This window comes from Nyctereutes procyonoides, unplaced genomic scaffold (genome assembly GCF_905146905.1).
Source record: "Nyctereutes procyonoides isolate TBG_1078 unplaced genomic scaffold, NYPRO_anot_genome, whole genome shotgun sequence".
In the NCBI taxonomy this organism is placed as follows: Eukaryota; Metazoa; Chordata; class Mammalia; order Carnivora; family Canidae; genus Nyctereutes; species Nyctereutes procyonoides.
The window spans coordinates 49,805,359-49,830,358 of NW_026575140.1; the positions used below are offsets into that span (position 1 = coordinate 49,805,359).

At 36.6% G+C, this 25,000-nt stretch overlaps 1 protein-coding gene across 12 annotated transcripts in view; it reads right to left on the minus strand.

Annotated features, from left to right (window-relative positions):
• NCOR1 (nuclear receptor corepressor 1) overlaps window positions 1–25,000 on the minus strand; it is a 151,565-nt gene that overhangs the window by 39,761 nt on the left and 86,804 nt on the right. For 6 of the 12 annotated variants that reach the window (XM_055305354.1, XM_055305353.1, XM_055305362.1 and 3 more), the window contains 8 exons: window positions 22,318–22,380; window positions 19,892–20,031; window positions 14,835–14,961; window positions 13,446–13,508; window positions 11,645–12,197; window positions 8,758–8,887; window positions 5,585–5,780; window positions 196–369 (listed from right to left, as the gene is read on the minus strand). In XM_055305354.1, the coding sequence (XP_055161329.1) occupies window positions 196–369; window positions 5,585–5,780; window positions 8,758–8,887; window positions 11,645–12,197; window positions 13,446–13,508; window positions 14,835–14,961; window positions 19,892–20,031; window positions 22,318–22,380 (1,446 nt within the window). The remainder of the gene's footprint in view (window positions 1–195; window positions 370–5,584; window positions 5,781–8,757; window positions 8,888–11,644; window positions 12,198–13,445; window positions 13,509–14,834; window positions 14,962–19,891; window positions 20,032–22,317; window positions 22,381–25,000) is intronic. The other 6 variants (XM_055305363.1, XM_055305360.1, XM_055305357.1 and 3 more) reach the window with 5 other exon arrangements.

Below are 25,000 nucleotides of genomic sequence, written 5' to 3' on the forward strand. Positions count from 1 at the left end.
AACACAAATTTCCCAGGGGCCCAGTAAACCTCAACTGTATACAACTAACATATGGGATGTAGAGAAACAATAAAATAATTTTGAAACAGGGAGAACATGTCCTGGAAAGGCAGCTCATTCACGAGATCAAACCACCCATGTCTAGCACCTGTAGGTAGATGGCCAGCAGCCACGGCACAGAGGAACAATATTTACCTGGCGGGACACTATAGCGGGCTGCACTCATATCAGGCTGTGGAGCGGCTTTACTGACTTCTCTCGGAGAGAGCCTACACGGTGATGCTGACCTTGCTGCGGTATTGTGCATCTGTGCTTCCTGTTCTAGAGCACGTTTGACCTCAGCATAAGGCATATAGGCGACTGATTTTCCTATGAAAGTTAAAGTTATCAAAATAAGGGAAGAACCCCAAATTAAAATAGTAAGTGTGAAAGGACCAAGCCCACACCATCCAGGGGCAGATCCAACTATATACTAATATTAAAATCTAAAATTCCTGGGGGAAATCCACCCACAGAGAGGTTTAAAAACCCTCTAAATCTAAATCTTCTGTGTATGCACCATCATTATGACCTAATAAAACCCTCAAAAATAAAATTATGAGTTTTCCCTTTAAAGGACAAAGAACTTGTCTTTCTTCTTCTTAGGAAGACCAAGTGTTTTCACATGCAATAAAGATCACAACAGGCAAACATCAGATTATCCAGCCATTTGGTGAATTCAAGGCTTGCTTGAATTAGTCATATCTCTGAGAATTTCAACTCTTATATACTCAGCCTGTTGAAACCCACCACTTAATATTCGAGAAATAAACATAATTAAGAAATGGAAGAACCTTTTCTTAGAAGATGCAGATCAAGTTAATCCAAAAAACCCTATATAAGCATACAAATCTATGGACTTTATTACAATAATGCTAATAAAAATTACTCCATATAATTTACCTCCACATAAAGTATAAAAAAAACTTAAGCATTTAAAGGGTATATCAGATATGCAGTCACATTAAGACTTAAAACTACACAGAATTGGGACGCCTGGGTGGTACAGCGGTCTAGCGCGTGCCTTTTGCCCAGGGCATGATCCTGGAGTTCTGAGATGGAGTCCCACATCAGACTCCATGCAGGGAGCCTGCTTCTCCCTCTGCCTGTGTCTCTTTCTCTTTCTCTCTCTCTCTGTGTCTCTCATGAATAAATAAAATCTTAAAAAAAAAAAAAAACAACTACACAGAATTATATTTATATTTTTCCATTTTAAAATAAAATTGATATTGTAATTTTGAAAAATCAGAAAAGCACAAAGAAGAAAGTGAAAATCATGTGTAACCCAAACCACTCAGGTATGGGCTACTTTAATGTCGGCTGGAACAAATTCCCATTCATTTTATTATTCTTTTGCTTACCTAGTCTGATCCATTTATTCTTCCAGATAAATCTTAATTTATTTATTTATTTTTTTATTTTTTAGATTTTATTCATTTATTCATGGGGGGGGGGGGCAGAGACACAGGCAGAGAGAGAAGCAGGCTCCATGCAAGGAGCCCGACATGGGACTCAATCCCATGTCCAGGATCAGGCCCTGGGCTGAAGGCGGCGCTAAACCGCTGAGCCACCTGGGCTGCCGCGATAAATCTAAATTTAAAATCCTTCTCCAAACAAAATGTCACTGGAATTGCATTAAGTTTATGAATATAGGAGACCTGACACTCTATAATAATGAACTTTCTAATTGAGGAATCTAGACTTTTTCATATAGGTCTTACTTATACATTCCTTGTCAAAAATTATTTGTAGGTATTTTACATTTTGGTGTTAGGAGAGGCATCTTTTTCATATGTATGAGTTTGCTTGTATACCTGATTATTGTAGATCTATAGGAAAGAAAGATGTGGATTTCTGTATCTCATTTATTTTCCTGAGAAACTTAATGAACTTTCCTTTTTGTTCTAATAACTTTTCAATTGATTCTTATAGGCTTTCTAGGTGGATAATATTATCCTGTGAACAATGATTTGTCTTCTCTCTTCAAATAGCTACATCTATTTTTGTTTCTTTTTTTCTTTAATGTACTACAGTAAGTAGTAGTTGGCACCTGATAGTTCCTATCCCAAGAAAAGGTCTCTAGCATTTCACTATTAAATGGAAAGCTTGTAACTGGTTTCATTTTTTTTTTTTTTTGGTAACTGGTTTCAAATAGTTTCATTAGCACAAGGCATAAAGAATTCTCTGGCTTACTATTTTTAAAAACCAGAAAAATTCTAGTAATACCAGCAAATATTAAGTATGTAGTCTGTGCAAAGCACTGTGAATTACATGAATTATCTCACTGAGCCCTGATGACCAATGAGATTATTAACACCATTTCACAGATGAGGAAACTGAACGTCCAAAGAATCACACCAGACTGCCCAGTCAATGTCATGCTACCAGCAGCATAAGCCTGACTCTGAGTTCAAAACTACAAAGTCAATTATGCCTCCCTGAAGCACTGGGTGTTGACTTTCGGATGCTTCTGGGGTATCCATCAAGATGATGGTTCTCTTCCCTTCTTAGACATATTAATATAATGAATTGGATTAACTGCCCCAGTGCTGTGCAGATTTATAAAATAAACCAACTTCAAAAGAAAATCATGCCTTCCTTTCTGGAAAATTTAACATGGTAAATTATGATTATAAATTCTATGTGATTGTTTCACAATTCCCAGTAAGTTTCTAATAATGTGGAAACTATCTTGTCATAGTATTAAAGAAAAAGGGGGGGGGGCAGAAATTTAGATGGTTCTAAATACAGATGAATATTTAAATCATCATATACTCAAAGCTGAAAAAATAAAGCAATAAAATAAACAAGATTCAGTTGCAGAGAAGCATTAACTTTTCATTCAACTGAGCTGATTCTGTTAAACCTGCACTGCAATTCTAATAACTCTCTCTACATGTGTATGTTTTGAGTGCCCTCCCTTCAAGAAAAAAAGGCTTCACAAGAAAGTAGGGGTTAACTTGTGTAAATGCTCCTGGAAAGTGAAAACAATTGTTCTTTCAGGGTTTTCCCAAGTTTTTCTACAGAAAGAAAAGGGCACACTTAAAATAATTGTGTTACTCACTACACTAAGATGAATACTCTGAAAGAGACAGACAACAGGTGCTGCCAGTTACTTTCTAAATGAGACCATGAAGGGATAAGTCAAAATCAGGGTCCTAATTCAAGTAAACTCTACCGGTTTGGTGATGGTTTACAGGCAAATCCACACTATCACTGTATTTAACATTCTATAAACTATTCTATGATGTTGCATTGAAAACATCATTCTGTATATACAAGCAATTTAAATGAAAGTATATGATTATGTGAGGGAGATATGTAAGTATAAGGGAAATTATCCTTCACACTGAACTATGGATAGTTATAAATTCAGGAGAGTCTTCGGCATTTCGTTAAATAACTACACAAACATACTAGATGAGCTAAAACAAAACCTAACCTTGATATAAAGTGTAATCAACCACCCTAGTGTCTAGACTCACCTTGAACCAAACTGATGTCATATTATAAACAGCTCAGTATTGTGTTAATAAAAAATATAATTACAGGATGGTTTTAAGATCACTGCATTATGATTAAAAATTAGGATAACACTCTGATCTAAACCAAATGGATTAATGTGAGTGACCAGAGAAATGCAGTTCATTGTTTAGAGTCTCAGAATTTGGGCTCTAGCCTGATTCAGTGTCTCCAGCTTCCAAATACAACCAATTTGTAAAGTCAATCAAGAAAAGATACTGAGGTCTTAAAATAACCATATGACATGCACATTACAATGATCGAGATATAATTAACCAGATAATGTTCAGCTTTAGCATGAATTTGGCAAATATCATCTGAATGTCATTTTTTCTAGGCTCTAATTCTTCCTCCAATATTTATTCTAAATCATTTACGCAAGGAATACATTGATAGACTTTTAAATTCCTCTATAATTCATCATTCTCATCATGACAGATTTTCTCATAATTGGATTGCTCAAAAGACAAGCACTTCTGCTAAGTCCATTTATACTCCATTTAATTCATTCCTTCAACATGTAATTACTAGTACATACTGCATCAACTACTGAGTTACTGAATGAGGATTCTCCATGTACAATGTACTAAAAGCCACCAAATCATCAAGATTTTTACCTTCCCTCAAGAAATACTCATTTAGCACTTATTATGCACCCAGCCTTACTGGGTATAACCACTCTGGTCCACATTTTTACTAGCATAAGATTTATACTTAAAACACCAGCAATCTTACATTTAAAACTCTAACATAAAAGGTTCAGTGTGCCATATAATGACTAATAACTCATTACTGGTGTGACTGGTGGGGACGGGGTCAAGATCCATTAAGTACCACAGATCCTATTTTATACTAAATAGCCCTTGAAATGTATGGCATTCTACAGCTAATTGCTCTTACTTATCTATATAAGGTACTTGAATCATTACCAAAAAACCTAAACCACAGTAACAAAGACTTTAATAGTCTTATATTCTAAGCATATCATAGCATGTAGCTGGTAGGTCAGCTATCAATCAGAACACATGTGCCATTTCCTAACCATGCCAGAGGAATTTATTACAACTTAGAAATCACTCCTTCCCCTGCCGCCCTTATTTTTAAAGAAATTAGGTGTACCATACACAACTAAAAAGAGCATGCGCAGGGGTGCTGGCTGGCTCGGTTGGTGAAGCGTGTAAGTCTTGATCTTAGGGGTGGGAGTTCAAGCCACATATTGGGTATAGAGATTATTTAGAAATAAAAAACCCTTAAAAAAGAGCATGCACAACTCAAATCTGTCACTTGAAATAACAATAGGGACATAACAATGATAACAGTATTTTTGTGGAATCTATTATACTAAGTATATACTGGTGCACTATTATTTTAAGTTGTATGTGTATTATATACGATATTATACAAAGAATAACATTGAGCCATGTGTTACAAAACAACACTGAATGCTAATTCTTTCTTACGGGCTGTAATCTCAGCAAGATAGAAATACAGATAGGGAGATAGGCAGATAGATCATAAGTTGCACTTTACAGATGAGAGAACTAAAAGCCAGAAAAGTTAAGGGCCTTGTCCTTGGCCATACAACTGGTAAATGCTGAGGTGAGAGCTGACTGGTCCTACACACAAAGTTGTCTCCCATCCTATCAGAGCATGAGTACTAACTACCCTGTTGTTAAGTGTGATTTGCTTGGGGGACAGGAAAACAATTCTCACTTACTCTGAAAACTCAGATGAATGGAGCAGAAAGCATGGCTTTTTACATAGTCTTCCAACAGAGAGAGCAGTATCAGAAAACTCATATTAACAAAAATGATTACAAATGTTACTGCCTCCTTGAGTTGTCAATTATGCTGACATTCCTCAAAAGTTGAACTGAGGTCAATTTAAATGAATTCTTTGTATTGGGGACAAGAGTAATTAATCAACTGACATGCAGATAAACTATAAAGCACAGAGGACACTACGTTTGAGTAAAGTTTTGTCTCCCTTCAGAGAAGTGCTTTGTGCTGACAGCTCTACCTACCTTCCCATTCTCTACTGGGACTCTTGGCGGTGCCACAGGGACTTGTAGAACTTCTACATTCCAAGTCTATCTGCTCTTGCCTCTGCCGCTGCTCTTCTAGGAGTGCAGATTCATGCATTGCTTTAATGTGTCGCTGATAGAGGGCATAGCCGCTTACCGGGGTTCCAATTGGTATGTTACATGGGGTACAGGAAACCTGCAGAAGAAAGAAAAATCTTTAAATATGTCAATGGCTGGGATGCCTGGTTGGCTCAGTGGTTGAGTGTCTGCCTTCAGCCCAGGGCATGATCCTGGGGTCATGGGATCAAGTCCCACATCGGGCTCCCTGCATGGAGCCTGCTTCTCTCTGTGTCTCTCATGAATAAATACATCAAATGAATGAATGAATGAATGAATGAATGAACGAACGAACAAACAAACAAGTCGGTCACTCAGTCAGTCAATGGCCAACATAACAATAACCCTGTGTTGCAAATAATGCTCATTTCTGTAGCGTCCTGGTTGATTTGATTTCATCATTTTTTGATCAAAGTAATCTTAGAGTATAAAATGCTTTGAATGCTGAGCATTTACTTTCAGAACAGAACAGAAGTCACAAAAGTTGTGATAAGAGAGATCAAAATCAGAAAATACTTCTGCTTTTTAACTTATGATGGTCAAATCCCTGGTAGCTCAGCCCTGGGTCCTCCCCTTCCTCCCCAGGTTCTCTCTAATCATACCCACTTCTGTGGATTTAAATGTCATCTATAGGGATCCCTGGGTGGCGCAGCGGTTTGGCGCCTGCCTTTGGCCCAGGGCGCGATCCTGGAGACCCAGGATCGAATCCCACGTCGGGCTCCCGGTGCATGGAGCCTGCTTCTCCCTCTGCCTGTGTCTCTGCCTCTCACTCTCTCTCTGTGTGACTATCATAAATAAATAAAAATTTAAAAAAAAATAAAATAAAATAAATGTCATCTATATGTTAATGGCTCATCAATTTATATTTATATAAATTATATATTTATATATAATTATATGTTTATATTTATATAAATTATATATTTATATTTATATTTCTAAGATGTCTGCTCTGAGTCCCATACTCACGGATAGACGCTTAGCAACTCCACTTAAGTATTCTCAAAGCACCTCAAAACTTGCATTCAAATGGGAACTGTTCATTCCCTAAACTCAATGCTTCTGAACCTTCAGTGACCTCTGTCTTAGAAAATGGAACCTCAATGGCGAAAGGCAGAAACCTGGCAGACAGCCTGAACTGATCTGCCTCACCTCCTACAACAAACTTACTAACACAGCGGGATGGGCGTTACAGACAGGCCACCCCAACTGTCCCTCTTCATTTCCCTCCTCACTGCAGCCCTCTTTCTTTCTTTTTTTTTTCCCCTAAGATTTTATTTATTTATTCATGAGAGACACAGGCAGACGGAGAAGCAGGCTCCATGCAGGCAGCCCAATGTGGGACTCGATCCCCAGTCTCCAGGATCACAACCTGGGCCAAACGTGGTGCTAAACCGCTGAGCCACTGAGGCTGCACTTTTTTTTCTTTTTTCTTTTCTAAGAGCCCTATTTCTTTCATTAAGGCTACACAGACAGCATTTCCAACAGCACAATTCGCAATAATATGTCTGTTTTCTTTGTTTATTTTCCGTCTCTTACTTCAGGAAGGAAAGAACGCAACGTGTTTGGTTCAATACTAAATGAACAGCCTCTAACACAGTCCATTACTTCATGAATACAAAAAAGTTCCAGGGAAGAGTAGAGATCTGACTTTTATAGAACCTATTATCTAAATAAAGACTTCCACAGTTTTTTTCCTCTACTATAAGTAGAATTTTTCACTGACCCCAAAACATATACATAATTTTCTTGCCTTTGTGCTTTGGCTTATGTAAACACGGCTCTTCCTCCTTTTGCTATAAAGCCAAATGAATTGTTTTGGTCCAACCAAAATATTATTTCCTATGTGGAGTCTTCTTTAGTTGTCTCATTAAGAAGGAAGCTCTCCTTCCTCTGAAATGACCATACTATATTTTTCAACTTAATAGAGCATCACATTTTTATAATTCACTTAAATTTTACCATAATATTTTTCTATGTCTTATTATCAAGACAAATCTCTAAGTTTTTTGAACTGAGAGATTACGATACGTAAATATTCCATACAGGATTAACAATGTTGTCTTGAACTAGGCAGACACTCACTCGATAAATGTCCATTTGAGTATATAAATGAATGAACAAAACAAATGTTTAATGATTTTTTTTTACAAGTCTATCATCAGCACACCCTTAACTTTTTACAATTATCATGTGAGACAGGAAACAAAGCTTGATCCCCTGAAGAAAAGCAAGAGCTAATACATTACTAAGTAAGAGAGCAATATTCAAGTTTGGAATTCAGTGCCCAAAAGGAGTCAAACTTGTAGAGATTATCAAAGTAAAATGTAAATAAAACTAGATTTGGAACTGTAAACTGAAGTCAGTTATAATTGCCAGAATTCATTCTAAATATCCAAAACCTAATTCTAGATTTATTCTATTACTGTCTCATAGCAAAATAAAAAAATAAAAACAAAGCTTAAGAATATTTATGGCTAGGGGATTATACTTCTTTGGTGTTTTTTTTTCCTGAAATGGAAATAACCATTTCAATCAACCATTACAATGAGTCCATTTGAAAAGCAATCGAGTGACGGATGGATATACAAAATGGGGTATGTGAATACAGTGGAATATGATCAGTTTCAGAAAGAAAGGAGATTATGACACATGCTACAACCTGGATGAACCTTGAAGATTTTATGAGTGAAACAAGTAGTCACAAAAAGACAAGTACAGTAGGATCCCACTTATATGAGGTATCTAGCCAAATTCATTGAGACAAAAAGGAGAGTGGTGGTTGTCAGGAGCTGGGGGAAGGGGGAAAAGAGAGTTCTGGTTTAAGGGGAAGAGAGTTGCACTTTTCTAAGACGAAAAAGTTCAAGAGACCTATTTCACAACATGTATATATTTAACACTACTGAACTATACACATAAAAACAGTTAAGATGATCAATTTTATGCTGTGTTTTTTACAATTTTTAAAAAAATCAAGTACTGATTAAAGAAGAGAAGGTATCTTTAATAATCTTTGTTTCTCAACTTTACTTCTCTTACTCACTTTTAAAACTTACCATTGGTGGGATAACAGCAGCTCTGTGCTGAAGCTGTGGCAGGTCCAGTGGATTTGGTTTTATTGGGGATGAGACCAGTATAGATCCAGGGGGATTTAACAATGAAGGCTTTGAGTCCATAGGAAACATTCTGCAATTGGCAATAAAAAAAGATATATTAATATATTCTTAAGATTTTAAATGTACAGTCATAATTCCTTCTTTTTTTTAAAGATTTTTTTAAAAATATTTATTTATTTATTCATTCATTCATTCATTCATTCATTCATTCATTCATGAGAGACACAGAAAGAGGGAGGCAGAGACATAGGCAAGAGGGAGAAGCAGGTTCCATTCAGGGAGCCCGATGTGGGGCTTGATCACGAATCCTGGGATCACGCCCTGAGCCGAAGGCAGACACTCAGCCACTGAGCCACCCAGGCATCCCAAGATTTGTTTATTTTAGAGAGAGTGGAGGCATGGAAGAAGGAAAGTGAGATAGAATCTCAAGCAGACTCCCTGCTGGGTGCAGAGCCCAAAGGGTTGGATCCCACAACCCTGAGATCACATCCTGAGCTGAAACCAAGAGTGTGACTGCACCACCCAGGAGCTCTAATCATAATTCCTTTTAAGTTAATATGTATGTGCACACACACAATATATTAACCTTAGAAGATATGTGAAGAGTAAGGAAAATGGGAATCTATAACCTTAATTTTCCAAGTAAAGAAACCTACCATTAATTTATAGGTTGAAATTTATCTGAATCTAATCATCTGCATCTAACTATCCAGTCTGAACAAATTCCATTATAAAATACCAATCTACCACTAACACAGATTACAAATTAGCTACCTATTACAGGATGTTTTGCCAGGATCATAGAGTATTTTTTCAAACATCTGCCCAGTACCATTCCAAAATGGAGAATTTCATCCCAAATTCTGGGCTCCTGGTTTCTCATGAAGAGTGGAAAAAAATGGCCTCACAGGACCAGCATTCCCACATGGTAACCACATACCAAATTTATAGCAGCTGCCCTTTCAAACAACACGTGCTCCTCTGTCCCCCACAGCCCCTGCCATCCTACACTCCGCCTGCTTCACCCAGTTTCAGGACCTACAATGGAGCTTAGGATACCCAATATACAGAGCGGGGAGATCATATACTAGTGCTGTACCTTTCTGGCTGGATCATACTTGCCAATGTTACCGGGGAAAGATGAACATTAAAAAAATTACAAATTGATAAGAAAATTAGAAATGTATAAAAGAAAACAACCAACCTTTAACATAAAGAATAAAGATGGTATTAAAGATGTAGAAAATTGGAAGTGTCATTTTGACAGTTTGGATGTGATGCAGACATAGAGTGTTATTCAAAGACTACCATAAATTTACAAGGAATTTCTGAATTTCAAGATTACTATCATGTTTATCTCTTAAGATAGTCCTCCTTTAAGATTACTACCATCCTAATTTTTCCCTCACTTACAAATATAGTTACCAAAACCAATATTGGAAAACACAGATATTCCTCATCTTAGATGATCAGAATTTGGCTCGCTACTGAATGGCTTATTTGCCTCTTCCGTAGAAAGGAGGGCAGGGGAGAGAAAGAGAAAAAAAAGAGTCGAATAGGGTTTCTGATTAAATTACATTTTAGTCAAATTCATTTCTAGAATTTGCAGGGTGGAGAAAGAGAAAAAAGAGCTGAATTGGGTTTCTGATTAAATGATGCTTTAAACAAATTCATTTCTAGAATTTATACCAAACGTTCTACTGTGATTCTACGTGATCCCATGTCTTTCAAGTAAAAGGAAATCCCAAGGAAAATACATATATTAAATAAAGCAGTATCTAATCCAGTAAAATAAAAATCTCTTTACTGTAATTTATATAAAAACATAAAGATAGATTTTATATCATTAATTTAATGATTAAAAGTAGTTCTAAGGATACCTGGGTGGCTCAGTGGTTAAGCATCTGCCTTTTTGCTCAGGGCATGATACTGGAGTCCCAGGATGGAGCCCCACATCGGGACCCCTACATAGAGCCTGCTTCTCCCTCTGCCTATGTCTCTGCCTCTCTCTGTCTCTCATGAATAAATAAATAAAATCTTTTTAAATAAATAAATAAATAAAAGTAGTTCTACATTTGTTTTATATATATTTGAACAATATAATATTTTATTTACTTGTTCATGAGAGAGACAAAGACACAGGCAGAGAGGCAGGCTCCCTGTGGGGAGCCAAGATGCAGGACTCAATCCCAGGACCCCGGGATCACAACCTGAGCGAAAGGCAGGTGCTCACGCAGGTGCCCCTATATTATATATATTTAAAATTACAAATATGAATAACCTAAAATTTTAACTGACATACAAAGTGATCATGATAATTACCACTGTCTTATATTTAAATTATGCTTTCTAATACATTTTCAGAACACTGAACATGTTCCTCCTCTGAACATTTTCTAACATCTAATACACAGGTACAGTAGGCCTTGCTTTGAAGCCATATGGTCCCAAAGCAAAAAAGCCAACGCCTCCTGCCTCTGCCTTCACCACCACAGCATACTGCTTCCAATACCAGGAATGGCAGTCATCTGTAGTTGATTTCACAACTTTTCTTAGATGAAATCCCCTTCTTTGTTACATATGGAATGCATGTAACAATCAAAATGGAAAAAAATTATCTTCTTCATTAGAAAATAATGATCACACAATTTTTCTTGGTTATTTAAACAGATGAACATCATCATAACCCAACATGAAAAGTATGCAGACTGCCTCTAACCTGCCAATACTCATACAGGAACAATCTCTGTGGCCAGCAGTGCCCCGTGACTCAGTCAGCATGCAACAGGGCCCAAGAATGGGATAATGTTAGAGAAGCAAGTCTCACCTCTGCCTCTCGGGCTCTCCATCCACATCTTCATCTGCACTGCAGGTGGCACTAGAGTCATTGTCCGACTGAGGCTCAGGCCTCTGGGTGCCTATCTGCTGGGCAACCACCAAGTCTTCGTCTCTAGGCTCTGTCTTCTCGCCCACTCTCTCCAGGTCTCTTTCTTTGGTATCACCTTCAACTTTAGACGGATTGCTCTCTGGCACCCTCATCTCCACGTCTATGGAGTCAGATTTGGCAGTCGTGGGGAGCTCAAGAACAGAAGTCCCTTCAGCACTGTGCTCCTGATGTTCAATGTCCATGGGCTCTGCTGCCTCAACGGCAATGCTGTCGTTCGCCTGCGCTTCCGCACTTTCACTTTCGACTGGTTTTGCACTTTGCACTGCCAAGGAGGGAGACGTACTGGGTGCAGGTTCTACTGTGGACTCGAGTTCAGCCCCAGGTTCAGTGTTTCCTCGAGAAGTCCCATTGTCAGTGCTATCTCCACTGGGCTTGACAGCTTCAACTGGTGAAGGAGAAGGAGCACTTTCTGTATCAGAACTATTTTCAGCACCTTAAAGATAATGATACAGCATAAAAATCTGATAATGAACATGTTTCAGGTGGTGACAGAAGCCATGATTGAAAGTAGCTATTTGGGATGAATGATACTCCTTGGATGGCCTCAGTGAAGTCTTAGGCCACTGGGAAGCTAGAGTGTCTGTTTACAGAGCTCTCTCAGACAGAGAGGTCAAATGGTCCTCGCCTTCTGAAACAGAAAGCGTAAAAGCTTTTAACATCTAAAAATAATTTACATGAGGGGCGCCTGGCTGGCTCAGTTGGTGGAGCTGGAGATTCGGTATCAGGGTCATGAGTTCGAGCCCCACGATGGGTGTAGAAATTACTTGAATAAATAAGAACTTAAAAAAATATTTTAAAATAAATAAATATAAATAAAAATAATTTATATTAAATTTGAAAAATGAAGAAAGATGCAAAAACAAAATGAAACAAGAAACCATTCCCATAAATGGCAGCATTCTGGTTTATTTCTACCTATTTCTGTGCTTTTCCTTCTACTCAGGAGGTTTGACAGTCTCGAATAGGCCATTCAACAGGAACATAACATGAGTTACATCTGCCTAAAATTTTAATTTTTCTAGTGGCCATGTTAAAAAAGTAAAAAGAGATAAATTAACTGTAACCACGTATTTTATTTAACCCAGTATGCCTGAAATATCTTTTTACCATGTAATCATGTGGAAATACAGTAATATAGAAAACTAATAGCAAGATCTTTACCATTTTTGGTACTAAGTCTTCAAAATCTGACTATATTTTACATATTTAGAACATCTCAATTTGGACTAGCCACATTTCAAGAGTTCAACAGCCACCACATGTATCTAGTGTGGACTAGCTGGACAGCAAAGTTCTAGTGTAATGTTACAGGGACTTTTAACATTGTAACCCTGGTTTTTCCCCACATCATTGGTTTCATTTTATAAAGAGTTTTAATCTTTTACATCTTTACCTAGATATTTCAAAGGAATCACAAATTCAGCATTTCCTACACTAGATTAAATCTATGGACTCAACACATCCAAATCAGTTTCTTTTCTAGTGTTTACTATCTAATTAAACCAGAAACCTAGGAGTAATTTTTTAATCCATCCTCTCATTTATCCCCGTAATCTACGTAAAGTATCTACGTTCAATTCACAAGTGCCATTGTAAATCCAGAAACAACTCTTCCTATCTTTCACCTCAGATTATTCTCTACGACGACGCCAGAGGGAGCTTTTTAAAAGCCAAATCTTACCAAAACTCTGCTGCTCCAGTATTCTCTTCATTCCTGCCACACCGGCCTCATTTTCCACAAAACCTCACAGAAAAAAAGCTACTTATTGTTCAAAGCCAAAACCCATTCAGAACAAAATTTAAGTTTCAAAGCCAATAACAACTTGTAGAAAAAAATAAAATGAAATCTAATATTTCTGAAACTCCTGGAAAGTATAGAACTTCCTAAGCTTAGAATATGAGTGCCTACAAAGGAACATACTTAAGCAGCTCTAATTACATACAAAATTTAAACTCTGATAATTTTTTTTATTATTATTTACTTATGATAGTCAGAGAGAGAGAGAGAGAGAGAGAGAGAGGCAGAGACACAGGCAGAGGGAGAAGCAGGCTCCATGCACCGGGAGCCCGACGTGGGATTCGATCCCGGGTCTCCAGGATCGCGCCCTGGGCCAAAGGCAGGCGCCAAACCGCTGCGCCACCCAGGGATCCCAAACTCTGATAATTTAAAAATAAGGCAGAACAAAAAGTGAATGAGATGGAGAAAATATTTGTATATACAAAGCATGAACATGAATAAAATAAAGAGCTACTAAAATCACTGAAAATCCCAACTTCAGAAGCAGTCAATTCATAAAAGAAAACCTTAATAGTAATGCAGATTGAAATAAACTAGGGGCTTTTTTTTTTTTTCATTAATTAGCAAAAACTCAAGAAAATATTTACTTTTTTAGGAAATGGTCATTAATTTATTCAAGTGACAAAAAGGATTTTATTTCTGTTCTTAAGCTTCTTGGGCTGACATTCTTTTCAACAGGGCTTATAGCATCATTAATTCCTTTTACGTGAAATATATGACATATGTAAGTCATTGTAAATCTGAATTAAGTCCAACTCCATGCAATAGAGAGAGAAATATAGTCAATGATACTAACTGGACACATAAGTATGGCAGTGATGCACAGACAGCTTACTGATGTTGGACTGCCATTTTATTTATTTTTAATTTTAATTTTTCAGAGAGAATGTGAATGGGGAGTGCAGGGGCAGAGGGAGAGAGAATCTTAAGCAGCCTCCATGCTTAGTAGAGCTCAATCTCATGAATCTGAGACCATGACCTGAGCTGAAATCAAGAGTCAGATGCTTAACCAACCAAGTCACTCAGGCACCCCTGGACTGCCATTTTAAAGATCTTCTGGTTGTAGGAACTGGATCATCACAGGTGCTACATAAATATTTGTTGATTAAATGAATAAATACATTGTGTTCAAGCTTAAGGTCTCTATACCATGAAAACAATGAGAATACTGTTTCTTTAATGAAGCAATTCTTAAATAGTCAAATGACTAAGCTTATAATTATATATTTGGGCTAGTGGAAGTCACAACTAAATTTAAGATTTTTAAGATACCTTCACTATCTTCTGGATTTTCTTCTTCATTAGAAGCTTCAATATCTTCATCTTCCTGAGCAGAAACAGTGGAAGCTACACTTTCACATTGGGACACATCTCGCTCTTCACGGGGCTTCCGGGAAGTCTAAAAGAGTATTAAATTAAATTATTTATGATTTAAATAACTAAAAGGGAAAAAAGTAGAACATTTTCCTATCTGAAATAACACAGAACACTGATACACACATACTAAACAAGAAGGTTGCATGTCTGACAACTACTCTGGTTAGGGTGAGGTTGCCTCAAGGTAACCACTAACTGGCCTTTTGTGTAGACAGATCATTCTTATCAAATGGATCAAGTTATATGTGGATCATTTTCAAACTTCTCGCCACCATACATGTACAAAGAGCCCAAAATCACAAAACTCCTGCTCTTCTCCCCCTCCAAATAATGTATTTTTCTAATAAATGTATGCATGTTTTCCATTAAAAATAAGATATTCATTGGAATGTGGAGGACCCAGAAAATTAGGTTAAGAAAAACAATAATTGTTCATAATGGCACCAGCTAGAGATTCTAAGTATATTGACACATTTGCTTTCAATCTTTTATATATGTGCATGCATATGTGTGTGTATAGTAAATAAAACTAGAATCGCTCAATATAGTCATTTATCTTTTCTAGCCTTATATAATCATGATCTGAACATACCTCTACTTATAAATTCTTCAAAATTACTGTTATTTATTCATGATTCCATAAAGCACTCTATACCAGTAAATATTTAAAATTCTCCTATTTTAAGGTATCTAAGCAACTTTAAGCTTTGGTATTGTTAATAATGCTGCAATAACTTCCCTTTACTAAGGGATTGTGATTTTTTTTAAAGATTATACTTATTTATTTATTAGAGAGAAAGACAGAGAGCACAAGCAGGGGGAGGGGCAGAGGGAGAAGCAGGCTTCCCACTGAGCAGGGCCAGGATCTCAGGACCCTGGGACCATGACCTGAACCGAAGGCAGATGCTTTGCCGACTGAGCCACCCAGGTGCCCCATGATTGTGATTTCTCAAGCAACAACTAATCACTGGTGTCACCAATCATCATTAGTGTTATTGAATTTCTTTTACTATGAGGACAAATTCCCTTTTTAACAGGATTTTCCATGTATTTACATAAAACTGCTCATTCTTCTACTGAGATCACCTTATCTGTAAAAGCATATGTGTATCTATTTACGTGTAAGACATCAGCCATTTATCATATTTATAATCTCATGTTGTTAACTATGAAACTTAAGGTCTCCTGTCTCTGTAGACCTGAGGATTCCCTGCCCTGGCACTGCTCTGTTCTCTGCCTCTTACTGAGCCTATAACTTCACCAGACTTCAGCTGTGGGCCTCTCCCAGGGACACTCCTCACAGCAGAAAAGAAATCATTGCTACCCCAATTGTTAAAATTACCAGTATTCTTATTCTGTTTATTTTTTCCTCATTTTTAGTTTACATAAATGAATACACTAGTACGATCCAACCTAAAGCATTAACTAAGTCAAGAGAAAAAAAAATAACGGCCCAGGGTTAGTTACAGAATTAGGTGTAATTCTGAGGCTAAAAAAATTCATCACTATGTTCCTAGCAGGTATGCAAGGGGAGAATCCTCTGGCCACACTCTTTTAAAAGCTTTAAGAGGACTGCATAAAGGCTGCAGTATTTTAAGGGGTTAGATAATAGCTATTATAGGGATTTTTCCAGTGGTGAGGCTATATCCCTCCTTTGCTAAGGACTACCATTCTGTTTGGTATTTCCACTGATGAATATAGAAGAGACAATGTTTTACCATTACCATGCAACATTGCAAGCATTTTCTTCACTATATGATAGTGAAATTAATTACATTAATTTTCAATGTAATAAGTCAAGCCTCAGAAATATAACTCCTGTATATATATAGCACTGCATTTTGATAGTAGATATTTGTCATCTACTTGTCATTGTCTTGAAATCCTTTTAAAAATGATAAAATACTCTAAAAAACAGAAGCCTACTGTCCCCGTCATTTCAATTGTTATTAAATGTTATTAAAATAGGGCAGCCTGGGTGGCTCAGCGGTTTAGCGCCGCCTTCAGCCCAGGGCCTGATCCTGAAGACCCAGGGTCGAGTCCCACATCTGGCTCCCTGCATGGAGCCTGCCTCTCTCTCTCTGTGTCTCTCATGAAAAAATGAGTAAAATCTAAAAAAAAAAAAAAAAAAAGTTAGTCAAATGATTAGAACAAGAAGTTTTAAAGACACTTGTGATGGTTAATTATATGTGTCAACTTGGCTGGGCCACAGCACCCAGATATTTGGTCAAATATTATCCTGGATGTTTCTGTGCAGGTGTTTTTTAGATGAGATTAACAATTCAACCAGCAGACTTCTGAGCAAAGCAGATGACCCTCCAGAATGTGGGGGTGGAGGTGCTTCACCCAATCAATTGATGGCCTTAACAGAACTAAGACTGACAGGTCCCTGCTCTCCCCCTCACCCCACCCTCCAGCAAGAAGAGGATCTGTCAGCAGATCACCTCTGAACTTCAGCCACAATTCTTCTATGAGTCTCCAGCCTGCCAGCCTACATCATCAGATCCAAATGTCCACAATCACATAAGCCAATTTCTTAAAATAAATCACTCACTCATATATTCTCTCTCTCTCCATACACACACACACACACACACACACACACACACACACACGTGTCCCGTTGGTTTGTTTCTCTGGAGAACCCTGACTTATCTTTTAAAAACATGTCTGCTTCACTCTTTACTTGATTTTCTCTCTAAACATTTTCAGTGTATTTGCTGAAGTCCAGTCTCTTGTCAATAGACTCTCTGTCACTACTTTTTTTCCTTTGATTTAGTTGCTACAACACATCTCTAAACTTTACACATTTTCATTTTTGTTAAAAGGTATATAACTTTTTAAATCAATGCTATACATTATATATATATATTTATTAAAAGTTCAAACCCTAACAAATTTAAATATCAACCCTTTTATTACCCATTCTATCATTCTTCAGTGAGTCTCAAATTTTTTTGTCTAAGGATACAACACTCTTAAAAAGCATTCAAGACCCTAAGGAGGTTCTATTCTATATATATACACATACATATATATAAATGTATATATATATATAGAGAGAGAGAGAGAGAGAGGTATTTACTATATTTGAATTAAAAAGACTTAAAATATTTATTAATTCATTTAAAAATAATAAACCCATTAGAAGTCAACATAAAAATATTTTTAATAAAAATAACTACATTCTACAACAGAAGGATAATTTAGTGAAAAGGTAGCATTTTTTCTGTTTTCGGAAATTCCTTTTAATATCTACCTTCACAGAAAACAGCACAATTCTTAAATGTGCTTCTAGATATAACCTAATCTGCAGACATAATACTATTTTGTTTTTGTTTTTAATTTTAATTTTTTCATAATACTGTTTTGGCTGACATATATACATTAAAAAAAAGTCTGGGAGCGCCTTGCTGGCTTAGTCAGTAGAGCATGTGACTTAATCTCAGGATTGTGAGTTCAAGCCCCACATTAGGTGTGGAGCCTACTACAAAAAAATATAAAGTCTGGCCTCACAGAGATATGTAGTTGAAAAGGAAAGCATATTTTAACAGTCTTTTCAAATGAACATGGATATTATTCTTTGATATTATACCAAAACTCAGCAAGTAGTCATCTCTTACATGGTAACTGCAATATGAAATCTGAAGCCATATCAATAAATTTTTTGTACTCTATTAAAATCCATCTATCTTGAACTTTGGTGTATTAAAAATATTCTATACATCTTTTATCCATCCATACATGATATCCATTGTGACATCACAAATTGGTCATTTGGAAATTACAGAGTTACATAGATATTTCAAATTTGCATACATTTCACTATATATCAAAATATCACATTAACTATTATTACCACTGATCTCATCAGAAAAGTCTTTGAGTATTAGGAAGATATTAAGCTTACGGTGATGGACAAATTTTCCAAAATACTAATTTTTGCTTAAAAACTCAAAATTTAAAAGTGGCAACAAATACTTCTGCTTGCTTTCTTTGAAAGACAATCTCACTCATTTTCATGAAAATGTCTGCCAAGGATCCAAGTCTGCAAAATCATAGTTTTTCTGTTATTCTTCCAAATAAAGCTGACACTCTATTAAAAAAGGGAGGCTAGTTCAGCTTGGAAGTCAAACAACTACAAAAGAACTTTCCTTTGACAGGTCCAGCATACTTTGGTATGGAGCAGAAGGGCTTTATGCACACTTTTCATTTTATCACACCTATGTACTCAAGGGTCAAGATTTAATAAAACTAATTTTTATTGCTTCACCAAGGACAAGTGAAATTGGCATATTTGTTGTTAAACGGCAAATGCCTAGATATGAAGAATACGTGGAGTATTTATTTAGCACAGTGGTGCCCTGCCATGATTCATGCTAAGGCATCAGCATTTTTTTCTCACCACTCCTTTGACACTAACCAGGCAAATCTAACACAGTGGGGGGAAAAAGCAACATCTTAATATTTTTATTAATATTTTAAAACAAAAACAGTTTTGATCTCATGGAATCCTCAAAGAGCTCAGTGGACATTGAAAACATTGGAACCTCCTCTTAAGGAATTTTCAACAATTTATACTTTCTGGTTTTTAATATTTACCTCAGGGACTCTTTTTAAGAAAATGCTTTTAATATGCCATTATTAATTCATTCAACACGGTCAACAGAACTCCAACTAAACGTTTCAATTCAAACTCCAAAATGTTTATAGTTTTCAAATCTAATCTATGGTGATTCAAAAGTATGAACTGTCATTACTACTAACACGAATTTTGCTCCTTGGGCAGTAATCAGAGAAGAAGTCAACTTGTGCCAAGGCACTAGCATATAAATAAAAATACAAGGTATAGAAACGTTTCTCTCAAAACCAGTATTTGAAGCTCAAAAACAAAACAAAATAAAAACTATCAGTAAAAATGAATAAAGGTTCACTACCTCTGATATACTCACTTTCTGTTTATGCTGCTGTAAAAGGTTGTCAAGATTGTGTCGCCTTTTATAGTTAAAATAGAAGTTTTTACATTGCGCTTCACTTTTAGTTCCCACCATTTTGGCAATTGCTGCCCAGTTACGACCATGTTCTACAAGACCTATATTTGAAAAACAGACCATAAATTGAACAACATGTGATAAAGCAAACAAGAGAAATAGTAAAATCAAGTTAACTACAATATTCACAATCATTAACACTAAAAAATGTGTTTTCAATTATTGATAAATTTTAATACTTAAATATGCATTGACAGGCAATTGACTGACCGCTCTATTTTGCCACCCAAATTTAAAACCTGCTCATTAATGGGAGGGCTCAACTTTATCCATGTTACATATCTCCCAGAGAGCTAGGACAATGTTGGACCCACGGTAACAACTCAAACACTTGTAAAACTGAGTGATTAGATACTTCTAAGTCTTTGGAAACAGTATATCAATATAAAGCTAATAAGATAATCACATAATTAACACAAAATAAAGATATATAGGACTACATTTATAAACAGCATGTCTTCAATCCATTCACAATCAAGAAATGCCCTCAAAAAAATTAACCAGTTTAAAAAAAAAAAAAGGAAAAAACCTGTAGTAATATAATGCATCACAGAAATCTATGCAATCCAACACTTTTTAATCAGTAACATATATACATACACACACCAATGTGCAAGGAATATGGGTATATAAATGCACATAAACACAGAGAGCTATACAGACAGGGATATACTTTAGATATCTGCTCCGATGTATCCGAGCAGGAGTTTCTAGTACAAATTTAACAATTTATAGAAAAAATGAGTTTTTCAAGGTTAATGTGAGTAGCTTTCCTTAACAATAACAATTAGAAGGTCACTTCCAAATCCTTCTGACACATGAACAGAGGTGAGAAGAGTGGAAACTAAATAGTCCTATGAAGGTCTTATCTGCCTGAAAAAGATCACACTATGATGTAGCTAATATCTACTTACTCTACTATGACATTCTGATAATTAGATGAGAATAAATGTGAATTTTTTCTTAAATGTGAGTCTTTTAAAAAGTTATACATGTAATCATGACAAATCACAAACTTGCTAATCATGGCAAATAAAATCAAACAAAAATATTTTGAACAAAGAACATGTTGAACTGCCATATTTTTGGTAAAGTTGGTTTATAGGACTCTCAAATGTATCATTCATTAACTATTAAACAGAAAATAAATCTGAAATATATCGCTAAAAGGTCAATTTATTTACAATATTTTTTGTAAGATTTTATTTATTTATTTGAGAGTGAGAGAGCACAAGCAGCAGGAGTGAGAAGCAGACTCCCCACTCAGACGTGGGGCTCAGCCATGACCTGAGCCGAAGGCAGACACACTCAACTGACTGAGTCACCCAGGTGCCCCTACAATAATTTCTGTTTAGAACTATAAGGACATACTTAACTCCCAAAAAAGCTGGCTAATCTTTCTCAAAATTATTTCATTTAAAACACAAATGAGGGGATCCCTGGGTGGTGCAGCGGTTTGGCGCCTGTCTTTGGCCCAGGGCGCGATCCTGGAGACCCGGGATCGAATCCCACGTCGGGCTCCCGGTGCATGGAGCCTGCTTCTCCCTCTGCCTGTGTCTCTGCCTCTCTCTCTCTCTCTGTGACTATCATAAATAAAAAATAAAATAAAATAAAATAAAATAATAAAATAAATTTTAAAAATCTTTAAAAAAATAAAAAATAAAACACAAATGATTTTTTATTATAAACCAATTACTTATCCTATTAGAAATTTTACTTCAATTTCGAATTACACTATGTTAATAAGCAACAACAGAAAAACACAAGATTCATAATGTTGCAGAGTAAGATCAGAGCCACATACTGATGAGTGGGAAAAGACGAAGTTCAAACCTTTGTCTAGCTCCAAAGTTCATGCCCTCATCTCTGAATCGCAGTGCAATTTCTTACCAGTTTACAGCCAAACGCCTTACCAAATATAAACCAAGAAGATATGTACCACACTATTAACATTCCAACTTTTAAGTAATAGAAAATATAGACTGTTTATATTAAAATACCCTCCAAAACATTTAATCACAGCTATTCTGGGAAAGTAAAAATAGTCCACTTGCTTTCTAACAAAATGACATTTAAAAAAAAACTGTGCAGAGAATATTAAATCCCTCAAAAATGGGCCTCTTAAGCAAGGCACAGCGGGGTTACCTGAGAGGGGACCATTCCATCAGAAAGAATTCAAGTCTATCTCCAAATTCTATTTACCACCAAAGAACGTTCTTTTTTTAATTAAAAAAAAAATTAGTTCCATCTGAGTTATTAGTAATAACCCTGAAAAACCCAACCCAATCCAACCAAAACCCCGAAGAACCTAAAGTACTATCACTTGCCTTTTTTAGCGACTTCCATTTCTTCTTCTGTCCATCGAGAGGTTTCTACAGGCTCTGTGGAAACTGAAATAAAGAGAGAGAACCCAGTAAGGCAGGGAAAAATTAAGCTCATTCACAGATTATATGGCACCGACCTGTTTATTTGACATAAAGTCTTTCTGAAGCAGTAGGTGAAAGAAATGATGGAGAGGATGGTGGCAGGCTCTCCCCAACCTATTAAGGGGGAATAGTTAGGGCCTCTCAGTGTTCGGATCTTTCTTAATGTTCTTTGAAGTTCGACCCATGTCTACATGTTTGAACACCATTAGTTTATTTTCTATGAAGTCCCACTTCACTCAGTGTGTTCCCACATATTCAAGTTCCATCTCTCCTCTCCTGAAGTGTCAAGGGAAGAAACAACCCTCCCTCTTCCTATCCAGATACGGTGCTTTCTTGCTCTTTGAATTCCCCATCTTGTCCTCACTCCTGGAGGCCCTATGCTCATCTTCAGTGCCTGATACCTAGTAAACACAGATGGATCATTTTTTCTTCTACATTAGAATGAAAATTAAGACTACTAGGCATGAAATAAAGTCCTGCCATATTCTCAATTAATAGTACTATCACCCACCCAGTCACTCGAATTAACAGTCTCCTCAGACCAATTTTTTAATCCTTCCATTTACTACTGACATCCAATGATGTGTGTCAGTACTAATCTCCTGAATCCACCCTCCTCTTGCCTGGGCCATGGCATGCAGAGTGACGCCCTTCTAGCTGGTCTCTCTGCCTCCATCCCTTACTCTTTCCAACCTGACCTCCACATTGTCACTAGTTCACTTTCTAAAGCACCAATGTGGGGCAATCCAGGTGGCTCAGCAGTTTAGCGCTGCCTTCAGCCCAGGGCCTGATCCTGGAGACCCAGGATCAAGTCCCACATCAGGCTCCCTGCATGGAGCCTGCTTCTCCCTCTATGTCTCTGCCTCTCTCTGTGTGTGTGTGTCTCTCATGAATAAATAAATAAAAAATCTTAAAAAAATAAAGCACCAATCTGTTTACAGTGTTCCTCTACTTAAAAACCTCTGTAAGCTCCCACTTTATAAGCAAAGCAGGATACAATTCAAACGGTCCATCATGACCTGCCCCCACGTGCTTGTCTAGTTATTTTCCTTGCATCCTTCTTGCCATCCCTAGAACCTAACTTCTTTATGCTTCATGTTATGGTAAAACTGGTACCACTGAGTCAATTAATACAAACATCGTTAACATGATCCCTCTATAAACTAAAGAGACAATACTCAGTGAAAGAGAAAAATGCTTGGACCCTTAGACCTAGTATTCCCTTAGCTAAGAATTTATTCCTATAAAAAATAATTTAACAGAAAGATAATGTTACGTGAATTAAGATTTGTTTTGTCCTTACAGTGCTATCTGTATTAGTTTAAAGACAAGGGGGCAGAGGACAGCCTAATCGTTCACAACAGGGAATAGTTCAAGAAATCATGGGATGCCAGAGTGGCTCAGCGGTTGAGTGTCTACCTTCGGCTCACGGCATGATCCCAGAGTCCCAGGATGGAGACCCACACTGGGCTCCCTGCATGGAGTCTGCTTCTCCCTCTGCCTATGTCTCTGCCTCTCTCTATGTGTCTCTCATGAATAAATAAATAAAATCTTTTAAAAAAAAATTGTGCCTCAGGGAACATGAGGGCAACATTTCACAGCCAACAAAAAATAAAAATGAAGATCACTTAGAAACTAGCATATATTTATATAATATATGTCAAGTTAAAACATCAAAGTGGCATGTACACTAAGATTACAACTAAGTAAAAAGAAAAACGGGTGTATAGATAGCAAGATTGGGGCAGATCTTGATATTAAAGTTTAAAAACTTTAAAGGCCATGAATACGTAAAACTTTCACTATCTGCAAATGACATGATACTATATACAGAAAACTCAAAAGACTGCTTGAACTGATAAACAAATTTAGCCAAGTTGCAGCATACAAAAATCAACATACAGAAATCTGTTGCATTTCTATACACCAATAATGAAACAGCAGAAAGAGAAAATAAGAAAACAATCCCATTTACAACTGCACCAAAAATAAAGATACCTAGGAATAAACCTAATCAAAGGGTAAAAGATCTGTACTCTGAAAACTATAAAACACTGATGAAATTCAAGACAACACAAAGAAATGGAGAAACACTCCATGCTCACAGATTAGAAGAATATTGTTAAAATGCCTATACTGCCCAAACCAATCCACCCATTCAATGCAATCCCTATCAAAATACCAACAGCAATTTTCATAGAACTAGAGCAAACAATCCTAAAATTTGTATGGACTGAAACAGGTGATGGGGATTAAGGAGTGTACTTGTCATGATGAGCACCAGGTGATTAAAAGAAAACTTTAAAAAAAAAAAAGTAAGTAAGTAAATAAGTGTAGGGACACCTGGGTGGCTCAGCAGTTGAGTGTCTGCCTTTGGCTCAGAGCATGATACCCCCAGAATCTCAAGGATCGAGTCCCACATCGGGCTTCCTGCATGGAGCCTGCTTCTCACTCTGCCTATGTCTGTCTGTCTGTCTGTCTGTCTCTCTCATAAATAAGTAAATAAATAAATACATACATACATACATACATACATACATAAATAAATAGTCTTTAAAAAAAGTGTAAAGGCCACACTTTCAGA